The 20997-nt window shown below is 40.1% G+C and overlaps 1 protein-coding gene across 2 annotated transcripts in view; it reads right to left on the bottom strand.

Moving 5' to 3' along the window:
• MTA3 (metastasis associated 1 family member 3) overlaps positions 1–20997 on the bottom strand; it is a 259662-nt gene that overhangs the window by 181490 nt on the left and 57175 nt on the right. For both annotated transcript variants that reach the window (XM_074949344.1, XM_074949346.1), the window contains exons 5-6: positions 17632–17695; positions 16493–16610 (exon numbers count right to left, since the gene is read on the bottom strand). In XM_074949344.1, the coding sequence (XP_074805445.1) occupies positions 16493–16610; positions 17632–17695 (182 nt within the window). The remainder of the gene's footprint in view (positions 1–16492; positions 16611–17631; positions 17696–20997) is intronic.

Genomic DNA, 20997 nt, shown 5'->3' with positions numbered 1-20997 from the left:
AGGGCAGTGTACTAAAGGTACTAAAGATTCTGCACTCAGGACTATATTGTGCCAGGCTCATCCTGAAAACTAGTTTGCTGGATTATATTAATATAGGTTATAAATAGGACTGGTGCCTGAATTATTTTCCCCTTAGTAATGATTCAGTGCCTTATTTCTAGTGTTTCTCTTTATCATGTACAAATTATTTTTTTAAATGAGAAGTTAAGATCTGTTTTTCTGTTAGTCACTTTAGACAAACAGATGAAAAACTAACTGCAACCATAATACCAACTTTCAAATAGAAGAGTACAAAAAGAAAAGGAATGAAGATCAAATGCAGTTGAAGCCTGGATTCCAGTAAGATAAATTAAAGGAAATTAAATAATGCAGTTACTCAACATTAACTCTTTAGACTTCACCTTAGACTGATACAACTGAGTATCTCCATGGGAAATTAATTCAGGGCCTGATCTAAAGCCCTTGAGTGAATGGAAGACCTAATGCCTAAATTCAGCAAGATACTTAAGCATGTTCCTATCTTTAAGTACTGAAATCTACTCACATGCTTAAAGTTCAGCACATAGGTAAATACTCCACTGAACTGGGGTCTTAGTTTCTCTGTGCCTCAGCTCCCCATTCTTCCCTGACTTAGAGGGGAATTGTGAGGATAAAGTGCTCTGATTCTATTATTGTGAGGACCAAAAAAAAAAGTCAAAGTGAAATACAGACTCTGATTTCATTGTAAATTTGTTAACAGATACTTCCCTCTGATCAAAGGTATCAAAAGTGTCAGGCAGCATACTTAGGGTGACCAGATTCCTGATTTTATAGAGACAGCCCCAATTTTGGGAGTTTTTCTTATATAGGCTCCTATTACCCCCCCACCCCCATCCCAATTTTTTTACACTTGCTATCTGGTCACCCTAAGCATACTGCTTTCAACGAATCCTAAACTTCTTTCTTGAATGCCGTTTTAATCTGCCACACAACACCCTGGAAAACAGGTAGCTGTATGTCTGTTGCCAGCTCATGAACCTTGCTCTCATATTTGTTGTTGGACTGATTGTCCGCAGGCCTTGTTTTTAGTTATTTATTTTACCAAAAATATAAAGTATAATTTAAAATATATTTATATCTTTCATCTCTCCCAGTTGTCTGGCTAGAAATAAAGATAGAAAAAGATCCCAGGTACTAAACTGCACTATCTAGAATAAAGTCTCACCTTTCTGCTATGGTCTGATGAATAATTCATTTAATAATACAACTTCCAGTCTTACCTGTTTTAAAGTAACATGCCTATTTTCTCTCTCTTTATTAAAAAATTAACTATACAAGGCAGTGGTGATTATGAAATATTATACAACTATTTTTCTAAAATAACTAAGAGTGTACGTGTGTGTGTGTGTGTTCATGTGCATCCATTACACAATTCTGAAAGTAGCGTATGAATGTCTCTTACACTAGTACCCAATGACAAGGAAAGCCCCACATGAGGGTTGGCGCAAATGCACCTTTCAGATTAAATTTGCATGTCGTTCTACTGGTACCTAAGGTATTCAAACAGTACTCTGCATAAACCACACTAATATGGTGATCCTTTGTTGGCTTTAATGGCTGGAGCTTAGAACTTTTTTCATTATAAAGAATCTGGAGACAGGATGTGCCTTTCCACTTTATTTGCTTCTGTGATTAAACTACCGAAAGCATAAACCAGAAATTGCCCAGAATTTAAAGGTTTTACATTTGACTCTACAAAAAAAATAAAATTGTGTTATGTGCAAATAACTCCTGAGGAGGGGGAAGGGCAGAAGAAGGGGAATGTAGTACATTTATCACTTAATTGCAGAATAATCCCTATCCTTAATTAACATAATAAAGATGGGTCTCTTCCAGGTGTAAGAGTACAAACAGCAGTTACTCAGTTAGTATATAAATGAGTTTTTCATTTACATAAACCCTAAATTAAGGTGCGTATATGAATGGAATGCATCTGAATTAAGCCAACCAGTCGGTAAAAGCTGTCATTTGACACAAATACAGCACTTGCTTACAGCGAGTCAGACATCTTTATATTGCTGCTGAAACCTATCTAGTCTGATCACTGTCTACACACTCTACGGCTCTGGTCATAAAGGTTAAGATTCCTAATAATCCTTCCCTCAAAAAAATCACCTAGGAATTAAAACCGCCCCATTCCCAACAGCCTAATTAACTGTATTAGTATGTGAATCCTGGAATTCTGAAAATGCACCAACTGCTGATAATATTTATATAAAAAAAAGTAAAGCAATGGGAGAGAATTTAAAATAGGTAGGTTTTTTTTTTATAAGTAGTAAATACTCAGCTTTAATCATCATTTTCCAAATTCCTAGAAAAAAATTATTTTCATGCTCTAGTTGAAATAGTTACTCCACCTGAGAGATAAGAGTTTTAATCTGCCAATAGGGCTTAGAATGGTGTGAGCTGTAAAGATGTGGTCTTGACCAATGCCTCCATCAGGGCAGAACGTCAGAGCACAACCCTTTCTGACTCCCAATAACCTGCAGTGTGTGATCACTGTTGTGCATCCAAGAAGGAGCGTCCACAAAGCAGGGAAAAGAGAAGCGCAACACTCTGGGGATAGCACTCTCCCCACCTTATCTTCACCACAAGATCCCTACCTAGTTACGGGCCCCACTGCTCACAGAATCCAAAACAATGATCGGTGCACCCTACTTTTACATTGGCCTTTAAAGGCATTCCCAGAGTTTAAGGCAGAGCCTTATCTTAGATGTAGGTATTGCAAATACTGACAAGTATGCAGGCACAACATGGAGTCTGACATTTCACCCTTAACTCTGAATTTCCTTGCTGTTCTCTTTTAACGTTTATGAAAGAACCTGAACAGTTTGACTTGCACTGTGGGTTTCCACTCCCCCCATTTAGTTTGTATTTTTATGTTTTAATATTTGTAGGTTTGTACTGTATAGAGGTTTTAAAGCAACAGTACCCCAAGTGAAAATCGTCTCATTTCTAGACTTAGTATTAAAATGTTTTTCTGGTGCTTTTGTTTTTAGATACTTACCTAAACTAGTCACTGTTAAGGCAAATCACATTAAGTACATTTTTAATAAACAGGGTTGCCTAAATTCAAGTTCAACTTGTATTTATTTCTTTTTCCTCCACTGGGCTTTTTAAGGTTTTTACAAATTCTAATTTGAATATAGAGAAACTGTAATGGATTTAACATAATATTTGAAATGAAAAAGCATGAGGTGGTAGGGCATTTCAGGGAAAGTGTCATGAAAAGATGCATATCAACCTTCCCTACAGAAAGCAGTTACTCAGTATATTAGTCATTTTTGAAAGTTTAATACCACAAGCTATGGAAATGTTTTCTCTTTAAAATATTTTAGAGAGCGTATGTATGTATGTATGTATGTATGTATGTATGCCCTGATCCTGCAAAGGCTTAAGCACATGCTTAACTTTTCAGATGTGAATAGTCTCATTGACTATGGGTCTATGAAGCCAATGGGACTACTCCCTTAAATAAATTAAATGCATAAATCAACATGACAATTTTTTCTGTAAAATGAAGCAGATTTTGAATTATTCAGGTGTAAAAATATCTCTCATTCACATCTGGTAATCTGTTTTTCCACAGCTATACAGTAGCTTACAAAAAAAATTAAACATCAGAAAACTGTCAAAGAAACAAACAAGCAAACAGAAAACTGAACTTACAATGAGCCCATCTATGCAGTTATTGGAGTAGAAAAATATATGGAAGTTAATTAAGCTCTAAGCTGTGGTTTGAAAGCCAGCTAGTGAATGTTCACTGCAGTACATTACTTTGTAGAGTAAGTATGTAACAATTTGACCATACAATCATTATCAAGCTCAGAAGACTGTCTAAACCCTGTATGTGTTCATGCCTGTAAATTAAATCTCAGACAGGACTCCAGCCATTATTAATGAAGAGATCTTTCCAACCACAATGATCTACAGCCTTCTATACCAATGAATCAATGAAGGCCGTTAGCCTTACACTGTGGCCAGCCGGCAGAAAGAGAAGCAATATATTTTAACCATTTCCTTTGTTTAAGTAGTTGGGACTATGAACATCATCCATGGGAACAAGAGAGCTCATGGCAAAAATCTCCTTTAGCAGCTAAATAAAGTGTGAAATCTGGTCTCCCTTGATGTCAATTGTAAAACTCCCACTGATTTCACCCAAATGTATTAAAAAAAAATCTTGATGGAAGACTTGTTGCTAAAAACCAGTTCAGGTCAGTAGATAATACTATTGCATAAACTCTCAAATCCTGCGATTTAACTGTTTAAAAGTTTTAGTACCACGGACACCTGCATGCCCCCTTATATTTAGGCATTTGGCTGGTAGTCAGGAACTTGTCAGCTGGTCTAAGAATTAAAAGCTCCAATTCAGAGATGTACTTAAGCATGTTTGTAAATTTAAGCACACAAATAGTACCATTAAGTCAGCGGAACTATTCAACTACACAAACTTACAAATGTACTTAAGTTACTTTAATGAGACAGTTACAAATATCCAAAAAGAGGGGGTCAAAACAGGAAGGCAAAGTCGAGAATGCATTATTATTATTTTGTCTTATGTTGTTTCTTACACCAAGGATCTCAAAGTGCTTTGCAAACAGTACAAACACACCTAAGTCAACGATCTAATGCACAGTATATTCTTGACTATTTATTTTTCCTGGTTCACGGTGCAATCTTGGACACCTACTATTTCGTCAATGCTGAATTCAGACAAATAGAACATATTTGTTGGTAGGTTTACAAAACATACCTATTGTATTTTATTCTCTACAGATTACTTATTCTATTAATGGGCTCAACACTCATACTCTGCCAATGTCAGAACGCAACCAATTGGCATGATTATTGACTCCAATTTATAAAAATGGGTAGAGTTAAAGGAAGCTATATTTTTTATTGATTTGAATTCTAATCTGTACATATATGTTTCACTATAACTAAGCTTGAAATAAGTCAATTTTTTTTTTTATAATTTTGATAGATAATATTGGTGTTTATTTTTAAGCTTTTTTATTTTCCACAGTTGTGTAATTATTTTGTGGGATCAGATAATTATTTACTGACAGCAGACACGGACATTCAAAAAGTTAACCCTTTACTGGGCAATGTTAAAACACACTGTCAACATCACATGTCAAAATATACAAAATAAATATCCTGAAATCAAATCAAATAAGTTCTCAAGCTCCATTTTTCTTACTCTGCCTATCTGTGAATTTTGATTATCAATGGAAATATATTTTCAGTTTGTGCATGCATGGCAAAATAGACGTTTACCTATAAAAATCTAATCTTTACAAGCCTAACTATAACAGCACTTATTAGCTATATTATCTATCTTTGGATCTACCTCTAAGGATTCTGTATTTTTTCTGTATTTCTTTTAACACTTTAATGGTGCTCCTAACAGGCAGGCTTGGATTAACCAATATGCACTCAGTGCCCCCCCAACCTCCAGTTGTGGGGGGGGGGGGAAGGAAAATGAGTGGCACTGCAACCCTGCACACCAGAACAGAATGCCATTCACTCAAGTTTGGCCCAGCCCCCTTCACGTCATGACAGAAGGGCAGCTGGGCCAAATCTGAACAAGTGGTGCTGCAGCCTAGCACTTACCTCCTCCCACCCTAAATGCCAGACTATGAGATGGCTCGCCACATCCTCCCAGAGAGTCAGGCACACCCCAACCACCCCCAGTCGAGAACCTCTCGGGGGGGGGGGGGGGGAAGAGGGTGGAACCCTCTTAGGAAGTTTTGCGTAACATGTCAATTATCTTTTATATCACATGCTCTGTCTAGTTTAAGGAAGGCGTGTTGGGGGGGGGGGCAATTTCTATACTGCACAGGGCCCCAAAATTCTTTAATCTGAGCCTGCTAATATGAGACACAATAGCATTAAGAATTGTGAAATCAAAGAATCTAATTTTTTATTTGCCTCCAAGCAACTCAAAACTGAGCTTTACATTTACATGGGCCAGGCTCAAACCAAAACCTTAAGTCCAGGGGTTCTCAAACTTCACTGCAGTGCGACCCCCTTCTGACAACAAAAATTGCTATTACCCCAGGAAGGGGACCAAAGCCTGAGCCTGCCCGAGCCCCGCTGCCCTGGGCTGGAGGGAAAAAGCCAAAGCCCTACCACTCCCGGTGGGGGGGGGGGGGGGGATGAGGGAGGACACAAAGTTGAATCCCAAGGGCTTCAGCGCCGGACAGGGAACCTGTAACCTGAGCCCCACCACCCAGGAACTCTAACGCCTGCCCTGGCAACCCTATTGAAAAGGAGTCGCAACCCACTTTGGAGTTCCGACTCACAGTTTGAGAACCTCTGCTTTAATCCAAGCAACTTTCATGGTGTTCAGAATCTGAAAAAGACATTCACAGCTGAACTTCATACTTGTCTTCTTAGCCGTATAAACTGCCCAACCGAAAACCCTGGATTCACAATACTCCCAAACATTAGCAGGTTTGAATCCAAGTTTTGCAGATCAGGCCTAATCTGTCAGTCCATTAAAAAAATTAATATTGTTCTCAGACTTGAACATGTGACATGGAATATGAGGCGGGGTTTCTCCCAAATATCCTCTTCTCTTCTGGAGAAGAGACAAGTTTTATTGTTTTAAAAAAATTTACTTGGAAAAAAGTTTTCAACAGCCAAAAGAAGCAGTAGTTAGAACCTTCCCAATCTCCGTCTTCCTTTCTAATCATTCAGCTGTTACAGCTGCATCAATTTAAAAAAGGGCTGCCCTCAAGAAAACCAGTAGTAAAAGTGAAACTGCCTGTGCAAAATGTACTACTTACTTGGAATATTTTCTAATCCTTTCTTACTTTGAATATTTTCAGAAGTACAAGGGAGATTGCTGGCTTTTACACTGGGGCTTTGGATGCTTTTATTATTTTGCTCCTCAAAAAAATGAAGCTCCAAAGCGTATCTCTCTCCTAATGAACACATTTTCTCATTGATACAGATAATGATGAACAACTGGCCAAGGTCTTTAATGTCTGTTATTCAGTAGTTAATTAGACCAGAGTAGACCAGGTTCCTATCGTCGGATGGGCTTCTTGACCACATCTCTGTGGCTTAGTCTAATTATATTCCATCTCTGTTTGGTTCTGTGGCCTGAGGGCGAGATCTTCACCTTCCCTTCCCTTCCCCACCCCCTCCCCCCCCCGACAAGCCCTGGCTAAAAGAGCCAGAGAGGCATACAGGGGTTCTAAAAGTCCCAGAATTCAAGCTTGAGGAAGAGCAGGCACTGTGGAAACTCCTTGCACAGGAGACATGCCGATGCCTATGGAAGAGATTCCAGGCAGCACTGCAGCCCATACAGAGATGCCAGGTGTCCGGTTTTCGACTGGACCACCCAGTTGAAAAGGGACCATGGCTACTCCAGTCAGCACAGCTGACCGGCCTATTAAAAATCCAGTTGGCAGCGCAGTGGAGCAGGCAGGCTCCCTGCCTGGCTCTGTGTGGCTCCTGGGAAGCAGCTGGTGCGTCCGGCTCCTAGGTGGAGGGGCAGCCAGGGAGGCTCCATATGCTGCCCCCGCCCGCAGGCGCCACCTCCCACACCAGCTCCGCAGCTTCCATTTTCTGGGAACTGTGGCCAATGAAAGCAACAGAGATGGCGCCTGTGGGCAGGGACAGCACTTGGAGCCCCCAGGTCACCCCTCTACCTAGGAGCCGGAGGGACATGTTGCCGCTTCCCAGAAGCTGCGTGAGGTCAGTGCCATCCAGAGCCCACACCCCTCACTGCTTCCCGCACCCCAACCCCATGCCCCAGCCCGCACTGTGAAACCTTCATTTCTGGCCCCAGCCCGGAGCCCCCTCCTGCATCCCAAACCCCTCATCCCTGGCCCCACACCAGAGCCCACACCCCCTCCCACACTCCAAACCTCTGCCTCAGCCTGGAACCCCCCCCAGCCCCACTCCCCAGCCCAGTGCCCCCTCCTGCACCCAAAACCCCTCATCCCCAGCCCCACCCCAAACCCTGCACCCCCAGCTGGAGCCCTCACCCGCTCTCCAAACCTCTGCCCCAGCCTGGTGAAAATGAGTGCATGATGGAGAGAGGGGGGTTTGGAGTGAATGGGGGTGAGGCCCCAGAGAAGGGGCAGGGCCTTAGGGCAGGGGTGTTCGGTTTTCTCCTATTAGAAAGTTGGCAACCCTAAGGCCATAAAGCAGCCCTGGAAAACTGAAATAACTTAGGTAAGATCACGTAAACCATCTTGTGAGACCAGGGGCATCTCCAGCCCCTGAGCATTCCAGGATTAGTAAACTGTACAGCTGGCTTAAAGCCACCTCAGACTCCCTCATCCTGAGCCATGAGTTGAGTGCCACACCTCCTAGGTGCAGTACAGAATTTCACAGAGGGCTTGTCTACATTTAAAAACACTACAGCTGCACCACTTCAGCGTAGATACCCCCTATGCTGACAGGAGAATCCCTCCCGTCAGCATAGTTATCCACCTCCCCAAGAGGCAGTAGCTAGGTCAACAGAAGAATTCTTCCATCAATCTAGCACTTTCTAAACAGGGATTTAGATCAGTTTAACTACATATCTCAGGGTGTGGATTTTTCTAATGTAGACCTAATTTTCTAATGTAGGTCAGGTCCAAGTCTTTAGGTGAGACATAGAAATTGTTCAATTATGGCAATTACAATATTAACTCAGTCACACGGTGCATAGGTTGTATTTTTGATTATTGGTTAGAGATATACACACTGAATGCACTGTGGGGAAGTTTAATGTTGCCATTTTAATCCTAATCTTGGCATTTTGTAATTCTTATGCATTTTAACTTTATAGTCCATAACCCAAGCTTTTGCGTAAAGGTAAATGAGAATGACTAAATTCAAGAGGCAGTGGCTGGAAGAGCACATCATCATGCTCCATTTATGTAACTGCCGGTCAGTTTTTCTTAACAGACTCAATAGAATCCCTTAAAACTCAAGTGGCAGATGTGGAAAACTGATAATGAAGAATCAAATTGTGAAAAATCTGAATTCTGTCCCATAGCCTGCTAGCACAACCAAAATCAGTGATTTAAATCAGTTTGATTTAAATCAACCCATCCTGTTCAAATATATTTATATTTGTGGTTTTGCTCCCTCACTCTCCGGCATTGCAAAAATAAGTACTCCGCCAACCAACTTCTAACATCCGAACAGAAGGAAAAAATGGTCAGTTCTCAAACTGTGGGGCCCGCCTCCCTAGGGAGGCTTGGGCATGTGCCAAGAGAGGCACCATTTCCACTTTTTTTTTCCTGGTAGCCCAGGGTTTCTGTCTGAGCTGTAGCCAGTGTTGCAGCTGCCGCTATTGGTAGCCTCAGCAGCTAGGACTGGACTGCAGTTCTGACCTCCCCAACAGGGGCTGCTCCAGGGCTTGCCAGCTCCTGCAGAGAGAAGCTGCTCCCTGCCTGTGCAGAGCAGGAATGCTGCAGCTCGAGTGGGCAGGTGGAGCAGTGGGAAGGTGAGGGGGGGAAGAAAATACAAAGGTGAGCTAAGTGTGAAGACAAAGGGCAGAGATCCAGGATATGTGCCTCTCCCTCTCCAAGCAACAGCACTCTCCCCCCTGCACAGCTTAGGGCAGGGCAGGGTCTCAGGCAGACAAGAATAGCCTGCTGCGGAGGAAGCAGAGCTGAGGACAGGGACATCGACAGCATACTGGGAAGAGAGAGAGTAACACAGAGAACTGAGCCCAGTGCAGGTATCAAGGCCCATGGGAAGGAGTTGGGTAAAGGTGGTGTGCGGAGAGGGATTTGGGAAGATAAAGCAGGGCAGGGGGCAGTGCCAGGGAGGGTGCACAGGAGAATGGACAGGGAAAGGTGTTGAGGGAAAGGTTTTTCCCATCACTGAGAAGTAAAAGGGAGGAGGGACCTCCCACGTGTTGATTTGTTGTACATTTCAGATTGATGACAGCACTTCAACTGTATTACTCATATTCTTGCAACTTCTCTGATTCTCGAGCATAACCCTAAATTATGACCTCCGTCCTGGAGCTATGTAAGAGCCTTTCCTTTCCATCCTAGCCTGCCTCCTCAGAGTTCCAAACAGACGTGGATCCTGAAGTGCACCACAGGCTAGAGCAGCCAGTCTTTTATACAGTGCCATTACACCTTTATTGTCGCTGCTCCCAAGAGATGCTGATTGTCACATTAGAATTTTTCATATTTTATTTGTATTTTTTAGATAGATACAGAGGGGTAGAATCCATTTGCAGTATCATTCTAATTGGGCTCTGCCACTGACTCCGTAGCCCTGAGGGAAGTCACTTAACCTCTCAGATGCCTTACTTTCCCCATCTGTAAAATGGGGATACCACCACCAATGTGAAGATTAATACAATCATGTTTATAAATTGCTTTGAATGCAAGGAGTGTCATTATTCAACAATTTAAGCAAAATAAATGATAATGTTGATCTCTCTAGCACAAACCAGCCGTTCGTTTAAAACGTACTGCTTTCCTAAAGCTGCAGCTTTAGGAACCTTGCAGTCATGCATTAACAAAAAGTTGTTGACTTTAGGATAAATAAGAACCCAAACGCCTAAGAACTGATAAATGTCAGCAAATATATATAATTTTATAAATATACAATACCATGATTGGGGGGGATAAAGAGCAGGGCCCGCAAACATATTTCTGCAGCAACTCCCTCTTTGGGATCATATAGGAACAGTTGTGGGAAGCTCAGAAAAGTAACGGAGGCATGGCCAACAGGTCAGCAAATTGCGCAGGCAGACTAGCCCCACACACCAAAAGCAAACCATATCAGGCATAACCTCTGCTGAAGACCATGGGCTGTACAAAGAAAGTCCAGATATGCAAGCACCTGACACCTTGCTTCTGGGTTGGGGGAAAGAGGATATGATCTGTTCCAACCCTGATATTCTATTCTCTAGAATAGTGCAGAGGTTGGAAGGGGCCTCAGGAGGTCATCTAGTCTAACCCCCTGCTCAAAGCAGGACCAATCCCCAATTTTTGCCCCAGATCCCTAAATGGCCCCCTCAAGGATTGAACTCACAACCCTGGGTTTAGCAGGCCAATGCTCAAACCACTGAGCTATCCCTCCCCGCCTTCTGTCCAAAGCCTTTTTATTTTGGCTTTGGGTGAGGAAGCACCTACATTTTATGTTCTTTAGGAAATATAAAAATATTAGCTTGGTAATGGAACAACATACTGCACAGTGTGCAGTTATAAGTAAACAGAGGCTCTTTGTGGATGCTAGAGCCACTCAGCCATTTGTCTCCTCCTACAAGGTTTCTATGCATCTCCCTACAAATGCACTCCCTATTGGCTGCTACCGCATACTTCTCATCTGAATACTATTAGTGTTGTCATCAAACAACTTTCCATTAGCCCAGAAAATAAGGCCAGAAAATTAGCTCACTGATGCACTGTGCTGCTTCCCAGGAAATGAGTTTAGATTTTAAAAAGTCAGTCTCTTGGACCCAGACCGGAGTGAGTTGGGAGCACTGAATGTGACGCTCAGCTCTGGGGGGGAAGGGAGGGTCTGCCTCACGCTGATACCGCAGCAACCCCTGCTGACAAAAATGGATAGCAGCTTCACTCCAAAGCAGGCTTAGTTCACATCCTAAATTTTAAGATGCTGTTGAAAGAAAGGCTTAATTGAGGCCTAGTCAAGATCCAAAGTAACACTAGTTTAACTAAAGGTGTTATTTCAAATGGATTTAGCTAAACCAGTGCAAAAAATCAGTGTGTGCACTTTTAATCAGACTTAAACCTGGTTTATATTAGTTTAGCTTAAATTCAGCAAGGAACTGACTTAAGGTAAATTGATATTGTTCTTTTTAAAAAAATTTGTGCGCGTTATTGTTGCAAAAAAAATCAAGGAAAAGAAAGAATTAAGGTTGCCTGTTCAGTCTTAATTCTGCCCTCTTGTGTGTCTCCTTTATGATTAGTCTTTAATGACATGATTACATATTTTTTCCACAGACTACGTATTTATTCTATAAGGCTCCAGCCTCATTTAGTACACAGAATGGACAGTGCTCTCAATGAGCAGCTATTCACTGTTTTGTTTTCCCCTTGTCCAATGAGTGGCACAGGCTTTATCTACTGCACACTATTCAAACTTTGCTCTGAATACAGAATTATTTCCTCATGAGCTTTTCTATGGCACTCATCACTTACAGATGTGAGTGCTTCATAAGTATTCATGCATATATTTTAACAACACTCCTTTGAGATGAGGGACCCATATTATCACCATTTTACAGACTGGCAACTCAGGCACGGTGAGATTATGGTCAAAAGTATCCACTAACTCTGGGAGTCCAATTTGGGACATCCAGAACTTGATTTTTCCCCCCACAGTATTTAGCGTTATATCACATTCTGTACGATCAAAGAATAGTCCCCAACTTCAGTTGCAGCTATGAGTGCTCTGAACTTCTGCAAATCAGACCCCAGGCTCTCAAGTCAAGCACCCAGAAAACAAGGAATACATAATTAGTGACAACCTGTGAAAAGTTTGACTAGTTGCTTAACTAGCATTGCATAGGAACTCTGTGGCAGGGAGGAATAGAATCCAGTTCTCCAGGGCACCATTCAACTGTCTTTGCCATGAGACTGTCCCTTCTCTTTCTGCAGTCCCCCGCCTCATTCACTACACAGCTTCCAACGTCTGCAACAAAGGAAGCAGGGGTCCTGTACAGAAGCCAGATTTATCCCCAGAGCAGGGTCCATCCTGTGCAATGAATGAGGCAGGGGTATTGTGTAAAAAAAAGTATGGGATCATGTAATGAAAGACTGCATCATACTGCACAGGCACAAGGATACACAGGTACCCTTAATTTTGGCATTTACCAACATTTCAGTGCTTGACATTGCAACGTTAATGTTTTTTAACATTTTTTTGGTGTATAATTCCTTCGGTTTTTTTTAAAAGGCAAACTGAAAAAAAAATCAGAAATTCCATCATGTGGCATCATCTTGACACCCACAAGGTTCATCAGCAGGGGTGGATCCATCATACAGACCTATCCCACTTGAGAGAACAAAGCAGCTGATAGCAGCAATAGGTTATCATGCTTTGTTTGTTTGTTTGTAGCAAAGTTGATCCCTGTGGACTAGAAGCTAGAGCACTGGATTGGATCTTGAAGATTTAGTTTGTTATTTAACCATTCAAAATTATATTTGTCCACCTAATACAGCTGAATAGTTGGTGAACAGAATTGGGGGGGGGGGGGGGAATTCCCTCGAGATGAGACTAAGAATGAATATTTTAACCCAAAGAAGAACTGTTTAGAATGTATACATGAAAATATATTTATAACCAACGTCACAAAGAAACCTTAATGGTCACTACTAGGTGACCATTATAAAACATTTCCCCCCCTTGCTTCAATGCTTGCTTATACATACTAAGTCTCTAAGCTTTTTTTTAAAAATTAATGGGTACAAATACATATTTTAAATTCTCACAATGGCACGTCGATGCTCTTTTTTTAAATTTCAGTTTGCAACGATAGATATAAGTAGGGCCCTACCAAATTCACGGTCCATTTTGGTCAATTTCAGGGTCATAGGATTTTTAAAATAGTAAATTTCATGATTTCGGCTATTTAAATCTGAAATTTGATGTTGGTGTAATTGTAGGGGTCCTGACCCAAAAAGGAGCTGTGGGGGGAAGTCACAAAGTCATTGTATGGGGAGGTTGTAGTATTGCTACCTGTACTTCTGCGCTGCTGCTGGCGGCGGCGCTGCCTTCAGAGCTGGGCGGCTGGAGAGCGGCGGCTGCTGGCCGGGAGCCCAGCTCTGAAGGCAGAGCCGCCGCCAGCAGCGACACAGAAGTAAGGATGGCCTGGTCTGGTATTGCCACCCTTACTTCTGCACTGCTGCTAGTGGGGCGCTGCCTTCAGAACTGGGCATCCAGCCAACAGTGGCTGCTTTCCAAACACCCAGCTCTGAAGGCAGCGCAGAAGTAAGGGTGACAATACTGTGACCCCCTTGCAATTCCCTTTTGGGTCAGGACCCCCAATTTGAGAAATGCTGGTTTCCCCTGTGAAATCTGTATAGTATAGGGTAAAGGCACACAAAAGATCAGATTTCATGGTCCGTGATGTGTTTTTCATGGCCGTGAATTTGGTAGGGCCCTAGCTCTAAGTGCCATACAAAAACCTATATTAAAAGAACTCTGTTATGGTTGTAAAGTGAAACCATGAAGTTGTCAACTGAACAAGTGCTGTATTGACTGACCATTGGTTAAGTAATACCTTATTAGACAGAAAAGGAATTTGTTAATAAGCGTGGGCTCTAAATTGCATTTTATATTTTCCTTTGATCTGTAACCGTATGTTTCCAGTCCTTGTAGTTGCTTCTATCTGGATTTTTATCTTAAGCTTTGTCAAATAAACTTCTATTTCATTTTACTACAGACATGACTAAGGCTTGGTCTACACTACAGATTTATGCGGGTATAACTACATCACATAAATCCACACCCATGAGCGACGCAATTATACAGACCAAACTTCTGGTGTAGACAGTGCTATGTGAACAGGAGGGCTTCTCCTATTGACATAGCTACTGCCTCTTGATGAGGTGGATTACCTACGCTGATGGGAGTAGCTCTCCCGTCAGCGTAGATAGCATCTTCAGTCACTAAGCACTGCAATTGCACCACTGCAGCACTCTATGCGTAAACAAGCCTTAAGTGCTGTGGGCTAAGAAGAGTGCTGAACTGAGGTGAAGCTAGTGAACTGAGGGCACTGCTTCCACAGAGGCAGCAAATCTGCTTTCACTGAGGGTGCCCAGCAGTCAAGGGACTCAAGCGTAACAAAGTGGAGTGTACAGACAGGTTGGAGAGGTCTGTGCCCCATGGCCAGAGCACAACTCTGGGACTAACCATCTCCACTGATTTCACCACAGGTAATCTCTGCTCTGCCCCAAAGACTTATTTAGGGAGCCAAAGGGCTGGGCTGTGCAAACTGGTAGCCTGCAGAGGGACAGAACAGGGCTTGCGAAACCTGGAATGGAGCAATGATATTGTCAGCAGCCAGTAGTTTTGGACAAGTTTCCCCCAATGGGCACAGACAAGGTTTTCTCATGCTGTAATAAGTGGTAGTGATTCACCCTGTACCCAGAAGTGTCACAGTTGCTCTCTATTCACATCCTTAGTAAACACTCTCTTTCATCATATGAATCTTTATATAATAAACAAATTATCTGGTTCCCTAGAACCAGGTACATTGCATCATATTCCAGTCATGTTTGCAGCAAGTGTATATTGTTCACAAGCAACACTGAAAAAGTTTTTCCATGACTACCTTACCTTGTCAAGTAGCTAATAAATAACATAACCAGAATAATAATGCAGTGATCTGCCACTTGCATCTATAATACAATCAGTCTACCTTTCTTGCTGAAAAAAAATTCTTCCATTACATAGTTCATTAGACAAACTTTGAACAACACTAGTTTTTAAAACAAACAAAACAAGCAGCACACCGGACAGGAATAAAAGAGCACTTTAACATTCCATTAAAGGTGCAGTCCTGTATTTCATGTGCACTCAGAACTCCCATTGACTTTGTGCTACTGGGATGAATTTCATAAAAGTTCTTCCCTTATTAAGAAACACACACCCAAGATCGTTGGGAAATAATATTTATATCTTAGCCATTCCTCAAGAAAACTGCTTCCTTTACTACCACTCTAATCAGAACATAAAACTCGGTAACAAAGACTGTTCATAAAATTTCCAAAGCCAATATATGTGCACTAAAAATAGATGGCAAACAGTTCACACCCCTCACATTACCAATCAGCTTTAAATATATACCATACGTAAAATTCATATAAAAACAAAAAATAAAGTTTATGTATAAAAAAAGATTAATACAAATCTTAAAAATTCCAACTACATGAGCAAGGTAAGAGGACCTATGATTTTCAAGTTGTTCTCGGGAAGAAATGTTTATTTCAACCCTGCTACAAAATACAAAAGCAATAGTATATACCACCTTAACCTTGATGTAAGTTGATAATTAACAAGGGGAGGTCATGTGTTCAGCAGGCAATGCCTTTTTAGGAGCACACACATTTTTCTTTTGTATTGTTGCTTTAGAGGGTCTATAATGTGCGTCCTTAAGATACCTTTTCCTGTGAGGCCTACCTGAAATTAGCCAACTTAACCAAACAAATGGTCAATTAAAAAAAAAATCGTCTTTATATCATATCATGACACAAACCCTCACTGGGTCATAACGTCCTTTCACCGGTTACCCAATCTTCCCGCTTTTGGTGCCCCATTATATCTAATGTAGTTTTTCTGTTCCTCACAATAGAGAGCCAAGATCTTTCTGTTTTGGAAGGTACCTATCTCACCTTTGCAACTCAACAGAAATAATGTCATATGTTGGGGTGTTTTTTTTTTTGTTTTGGGTTTTGTTTTGTTTTGTTTTTTTTTAAAAAAACACACTCGAAGGCCAAAAAATATTTACCTTCAACAAGCATGTCTGGTACATCTGCTTGATATCGAGGTCCCACTCTGATTTCTCCTTTGTCTGCTAAAAGCGTTTTCAGTGATGGATCGTATACCAGCGAATAAAAAAAAGTATCCTAAAAAGGAAGAGATAGTTGCAATAATATTAATTCATTTGTTTCATTTTAACTTTAATCCTATAAACTTCTTTCATTTAAAAATTACAAATACAAAAAAAAAATCCTCTACTCTTTCAATATCAAATTCACTTGTATGGAGCTTCCAAGCTCCCTTTGAGGGTGCAAGACAGGCAAATAAAAAGCTACAAAATATATTAATCTCCATTTTAGTGAATACAGATTTAAGTAAATTTAATATTGTCTCCCTGTTTAAATGGCTCATACAGAGTCTCTTATATTGAATAAAATTGTTTGGAAGACATTTCATAAGAGTGTATGTGCAACGTTAAAAAGGTACAATGATCAGCTACTTATCCCCAAAATTTGGTATGTCTGATGGAAACCATTTTCTGAATTATATTTCCCCCTCCTTAATTAATTACCCTCTCAAAGATTTTTACAAATTACAACTCAGTCCAAAACACCATCAATTTTTGAATAAGACCTACACCAAAAAAGCACTAGTATGCCCTTTACCTCTGCTGACTGGAGTAGCAACTAAGCACTATTTTTAGAGTCATGCTTATAATACATTAATGGTGCTGGTATACAACTATGAAGATGAACTCGTACTGATTTCAAACCAAAAAAAAAAGTGTTTGCCTAATATTGGAATAACTAAAACCACTGAAAAAGGCATTTTATGTTCAAGGTTTTATAATATATTTTAAGCTACTTTTTTAAAAAAGCACCTAACATGTCTGAAGGAAGTGTATATTTTAATTTTTATGTCCAGGTGACAACAACTATTTAGTTGACTATTATAATAAAAAGAGAAAAGATACAATGGATTAAATGACTTTAATCCATAATTCTCATAAAACCAAGAGGTATTTTCACCAAATCTCTAACAAGACATTCAAAACTGATTTTTTTAAATTGTACTGCATTTACTAAAATCCTACTATAAATATCAGAAGATAAATATTCAGATCTAGAGAGTCTAAGTAAACAAAAAAGATTTAGTGATGTGTATTACCTCTTTATCAAGATATGACAACACAGATTCTGTCTCATTCAGAAGGGCAACACTGCATTTTCCCCTATACAAATAAAAAAGAACTGGTAAATTTTTTTAAAATGTATATATAAAAAGGTACACAGTTTTCAGGAAAACACATTAGAGAGTTAAGGTTTCTGTTTTTAGTTTGAAAATATAGTAAAAATGTATACTGCCACATTTTTGAACAAAAATGAGTAGAAAAGGAACAAACTAAATAGTTTATACTGATCTATGCACTCAAAAGTGTGCATAAGCAATAGTCTAGGATGTGGGATCAAAGCTTTCGTCAAAATAATAGAAGAGCAATGAAAGAACACCACCAAAGCAAACAATAAATAGACAAATTTAAAAGAAATGCAAACACATGACAGACTAATTATTTATATGCAAAAATGGAAAGGTGGGTTAACAGCGGAGGAAAATTAACAAAGGTAAGTCAAAATTCATACTGTAACTCTACCAATTTTGTGAAGCACTCAAAAGATTCATGTTTTCACAGGATTTGCTTAAAGCCAATTCAAAGTATGCTTGTTTGAACTTTATTTTATGGTGGGTTATCCAATTCCAAGATTTTTTTCAGAGGGCTTCCTCGTATCATAAATCTAATTTGTGTTTTACTTACTGAATCCCTGCCCAATTCCAGAATAACTGCAGAAAAACGCACCAACAGAAAATAAATTCAGGTTTAAAATAATGCATTCGAGCGTTTGATATATGCTCTGGTAACTTCAGTTTTCCTACAGATCAAACGGAAGCTAACAGAACGTAAATACACATACAAGGATCCATTAGCAAAATGCCAGTGATGTGCCGTTAACCATGCAATACTACTGCAGCTTCCACCAGCTGCTGCTGCTGCTGGAACATCTGTATCTCTAGGCACTACAAAAGACAACGTTGACTGTGATACTGCATAAATCAGGCTAAACCAGCAAGCACTCTCTAAAATTAATTCTGAGTTACTCTCTTCCTGCTTCCTCATCTTTTTGCAATACAATATTTCACACCAATTAATACCTACTAAGCTTTATGAAGTAAAATATGCTCTATGGGTCAGCTAATAGGGGCCTACAGGATAGTGCTCACCCAGAAGCATCCACCATATTGAAGTTTTAGTTGGAGGAACATTATATGATTGTTAGATTTATGCAGGGGTTACCAGGAAACCGCTTCTCCACCACACATATACACACCTATTCCACCCTCAAAGACCAGTCTACATGAAACTTTATCTCCTAGTTTAAAAAAGAATTACATCTAAAAATCTCAGCAAACAGAAACATTTCTTCACGTGCCATGATAAAAATATTAGTAGGGACCGAAATGATGGTACTTCCCTAATTCTTCCTAAGATTTGGGGTTTTTTTTTTTATTAGAACATGGTCCACAGTGGATACGTCAGTACATGAGGCTTTTTAAAATATGCTCTAACAGCATGAATAAAACGCACGGAAACTGAGGTGCCATGCCATATGCCCAGTAAAAAACCAAAACATTGCTTCCACAAGAAAGGAACTCCTTGAGGGTTAAAAGGGAAGAGCTAACTGTATTAGCTTAAGGCTGTGGATGGAGCCCACAGTAATGTAATAAAATAAAAAAAATATATAACAGAGTAGGGCACAGACAGAATTTGGCAGAGAGAGAGAGAGAGAGAGAGAGACCACTCCAGTGCAGCCTTGCATGGGAAGCACAAAGTAAACCTTCTCCAGAGCCAAACACTGATTAGCTCACCTCACCACCTCCCACAAGATATACACCCTCTCTCTCTCACACCCATAATATTCTTTTAATCTACTGTTAATTTTTGTATAGCACCGGAAGCAGCTCAAAAATATTTGGCGATTCTGTTCAGTTAAGTATCCAAAAGCTTGGATTCTTATGTGAACTCGCCGAACCTTTGAGACCAATGAACAAAACAAACAAACAAAAAAATCAATCAATAATAAATGGGATTTTTTTTTTTTTACTTTTCTGATTCTTAACTTGCTTCTGAAATTTGTGGCCTATGCCTGTCCTCCATTTCAGCAGTCCAAAGACTAGTGGATATAGAACATACTTTCTTTTCCCCTTTAATACAAGGCCATTAGGATGGTGCATTCTGCCACAACCAGCTGCAAGTCTGTAGGAGAAAAGAATGGGGCAACCACTGATATCAGATGATTTAATTAAACGCTCTATTATGCTGTTATGGTTACATTTACACTAACATTTAGTAACTGCAATGATTTCAAAGGGTACCGAAACCTAATTACTGATTTTTCCAATTAAAATTGCATTGTGTTCTATCAAACCATAAAGGGGGTGTGTGGTCTCTCTCTCTGCCACCACCACGGTCATTCTATAACATGTAAAACACAAGCACTGCTGATGTAACTGCTACAAACTGCTTTCAAAACTTCAGACGCATACACGACCTCAGACTCCAAAATGAAGTTTCTAGTCTCCATGGGTCTTATCCTGCTCCCATTGATTTTAAAGAGTGCAGCACCAGTCTCTATTATCAAGTCTACTTAACCTATTGCTGCAAGATACTGAGCGCCTCCTGCTGACTTCAATGGATAAAAGTTCCAAAGGGAACTGTACAGCATCTGTTGCTGGGTAATAGGGAAGACAGAGCAATTCAACTCCCAGATAACGGTATCAATTCATTTAAAACTTCAAAATAAAAACTTTAAACACACAGAACTGGAATTAAATGAAGAAACAAAGATAAGGCAAGAGGCTCATTTAACCTAATTGTATTTTCACATTTCTCTCCAATACTTCCAATATACCTTTAATTTGATCCAAATCTCAAAGCTATTATCCATGTTAGTTTCCTCTGTTACGAGTAATGGGTCAAGTACAGAGGTTTCAGATGACAAATAATCAAAATGGAAATAATTACTTATAATCAGAAACATTTTACATTTAAAGAACAAGTTAGAAAGACATCTTGAATGCTCAAATTTATGGAGAACATTCCAAATACAGTGAGAAGTTATGGGCAAAGTTTAATTGCTAACAAAAGCCATATTGTCTGGCCAGTATTCAGATGTGAAGCTGTCTCCCTTCCACCATAATCTAGCTGTAATCCTTGACTATACAACTTCATCAGACTGACTGGTTTCAGTGGGAGGATCTGATTAGAACAAATAGTATGATATGGTCCCTCTGTTTTAAGAAAACTTAATTTCAAGAAATCTTTCAGCCTTGGAAGGCTTTGACCTATTTAATCAACATGGGACATTCCCAGATTTGTTTTTAACACCAGAAGCATCAGGCAAATCTTGTTCTTATATGAAAATTAGAATCTCTAATCTCTCAAAAGATATGCAAATGAAACCTACAGGCCCGCTCTCA

This window comes from Natator depressus, chromosome 3 (assembly GCF_965152275.1).
Source record: "Natator depressus isolate rNatDep1 chromosome 3, rNatDep2.hap1, whole genome shotgun sequence".
NCBI lineage: Eukaryota > Metazoa > Chordata > Testudines > Cheloniidae > Natator > Natator depressus.
Note: the sequence above shows the minus strand (reverse complement) of the source record. Positions and strands in the feature narration are given on the sequence as shown.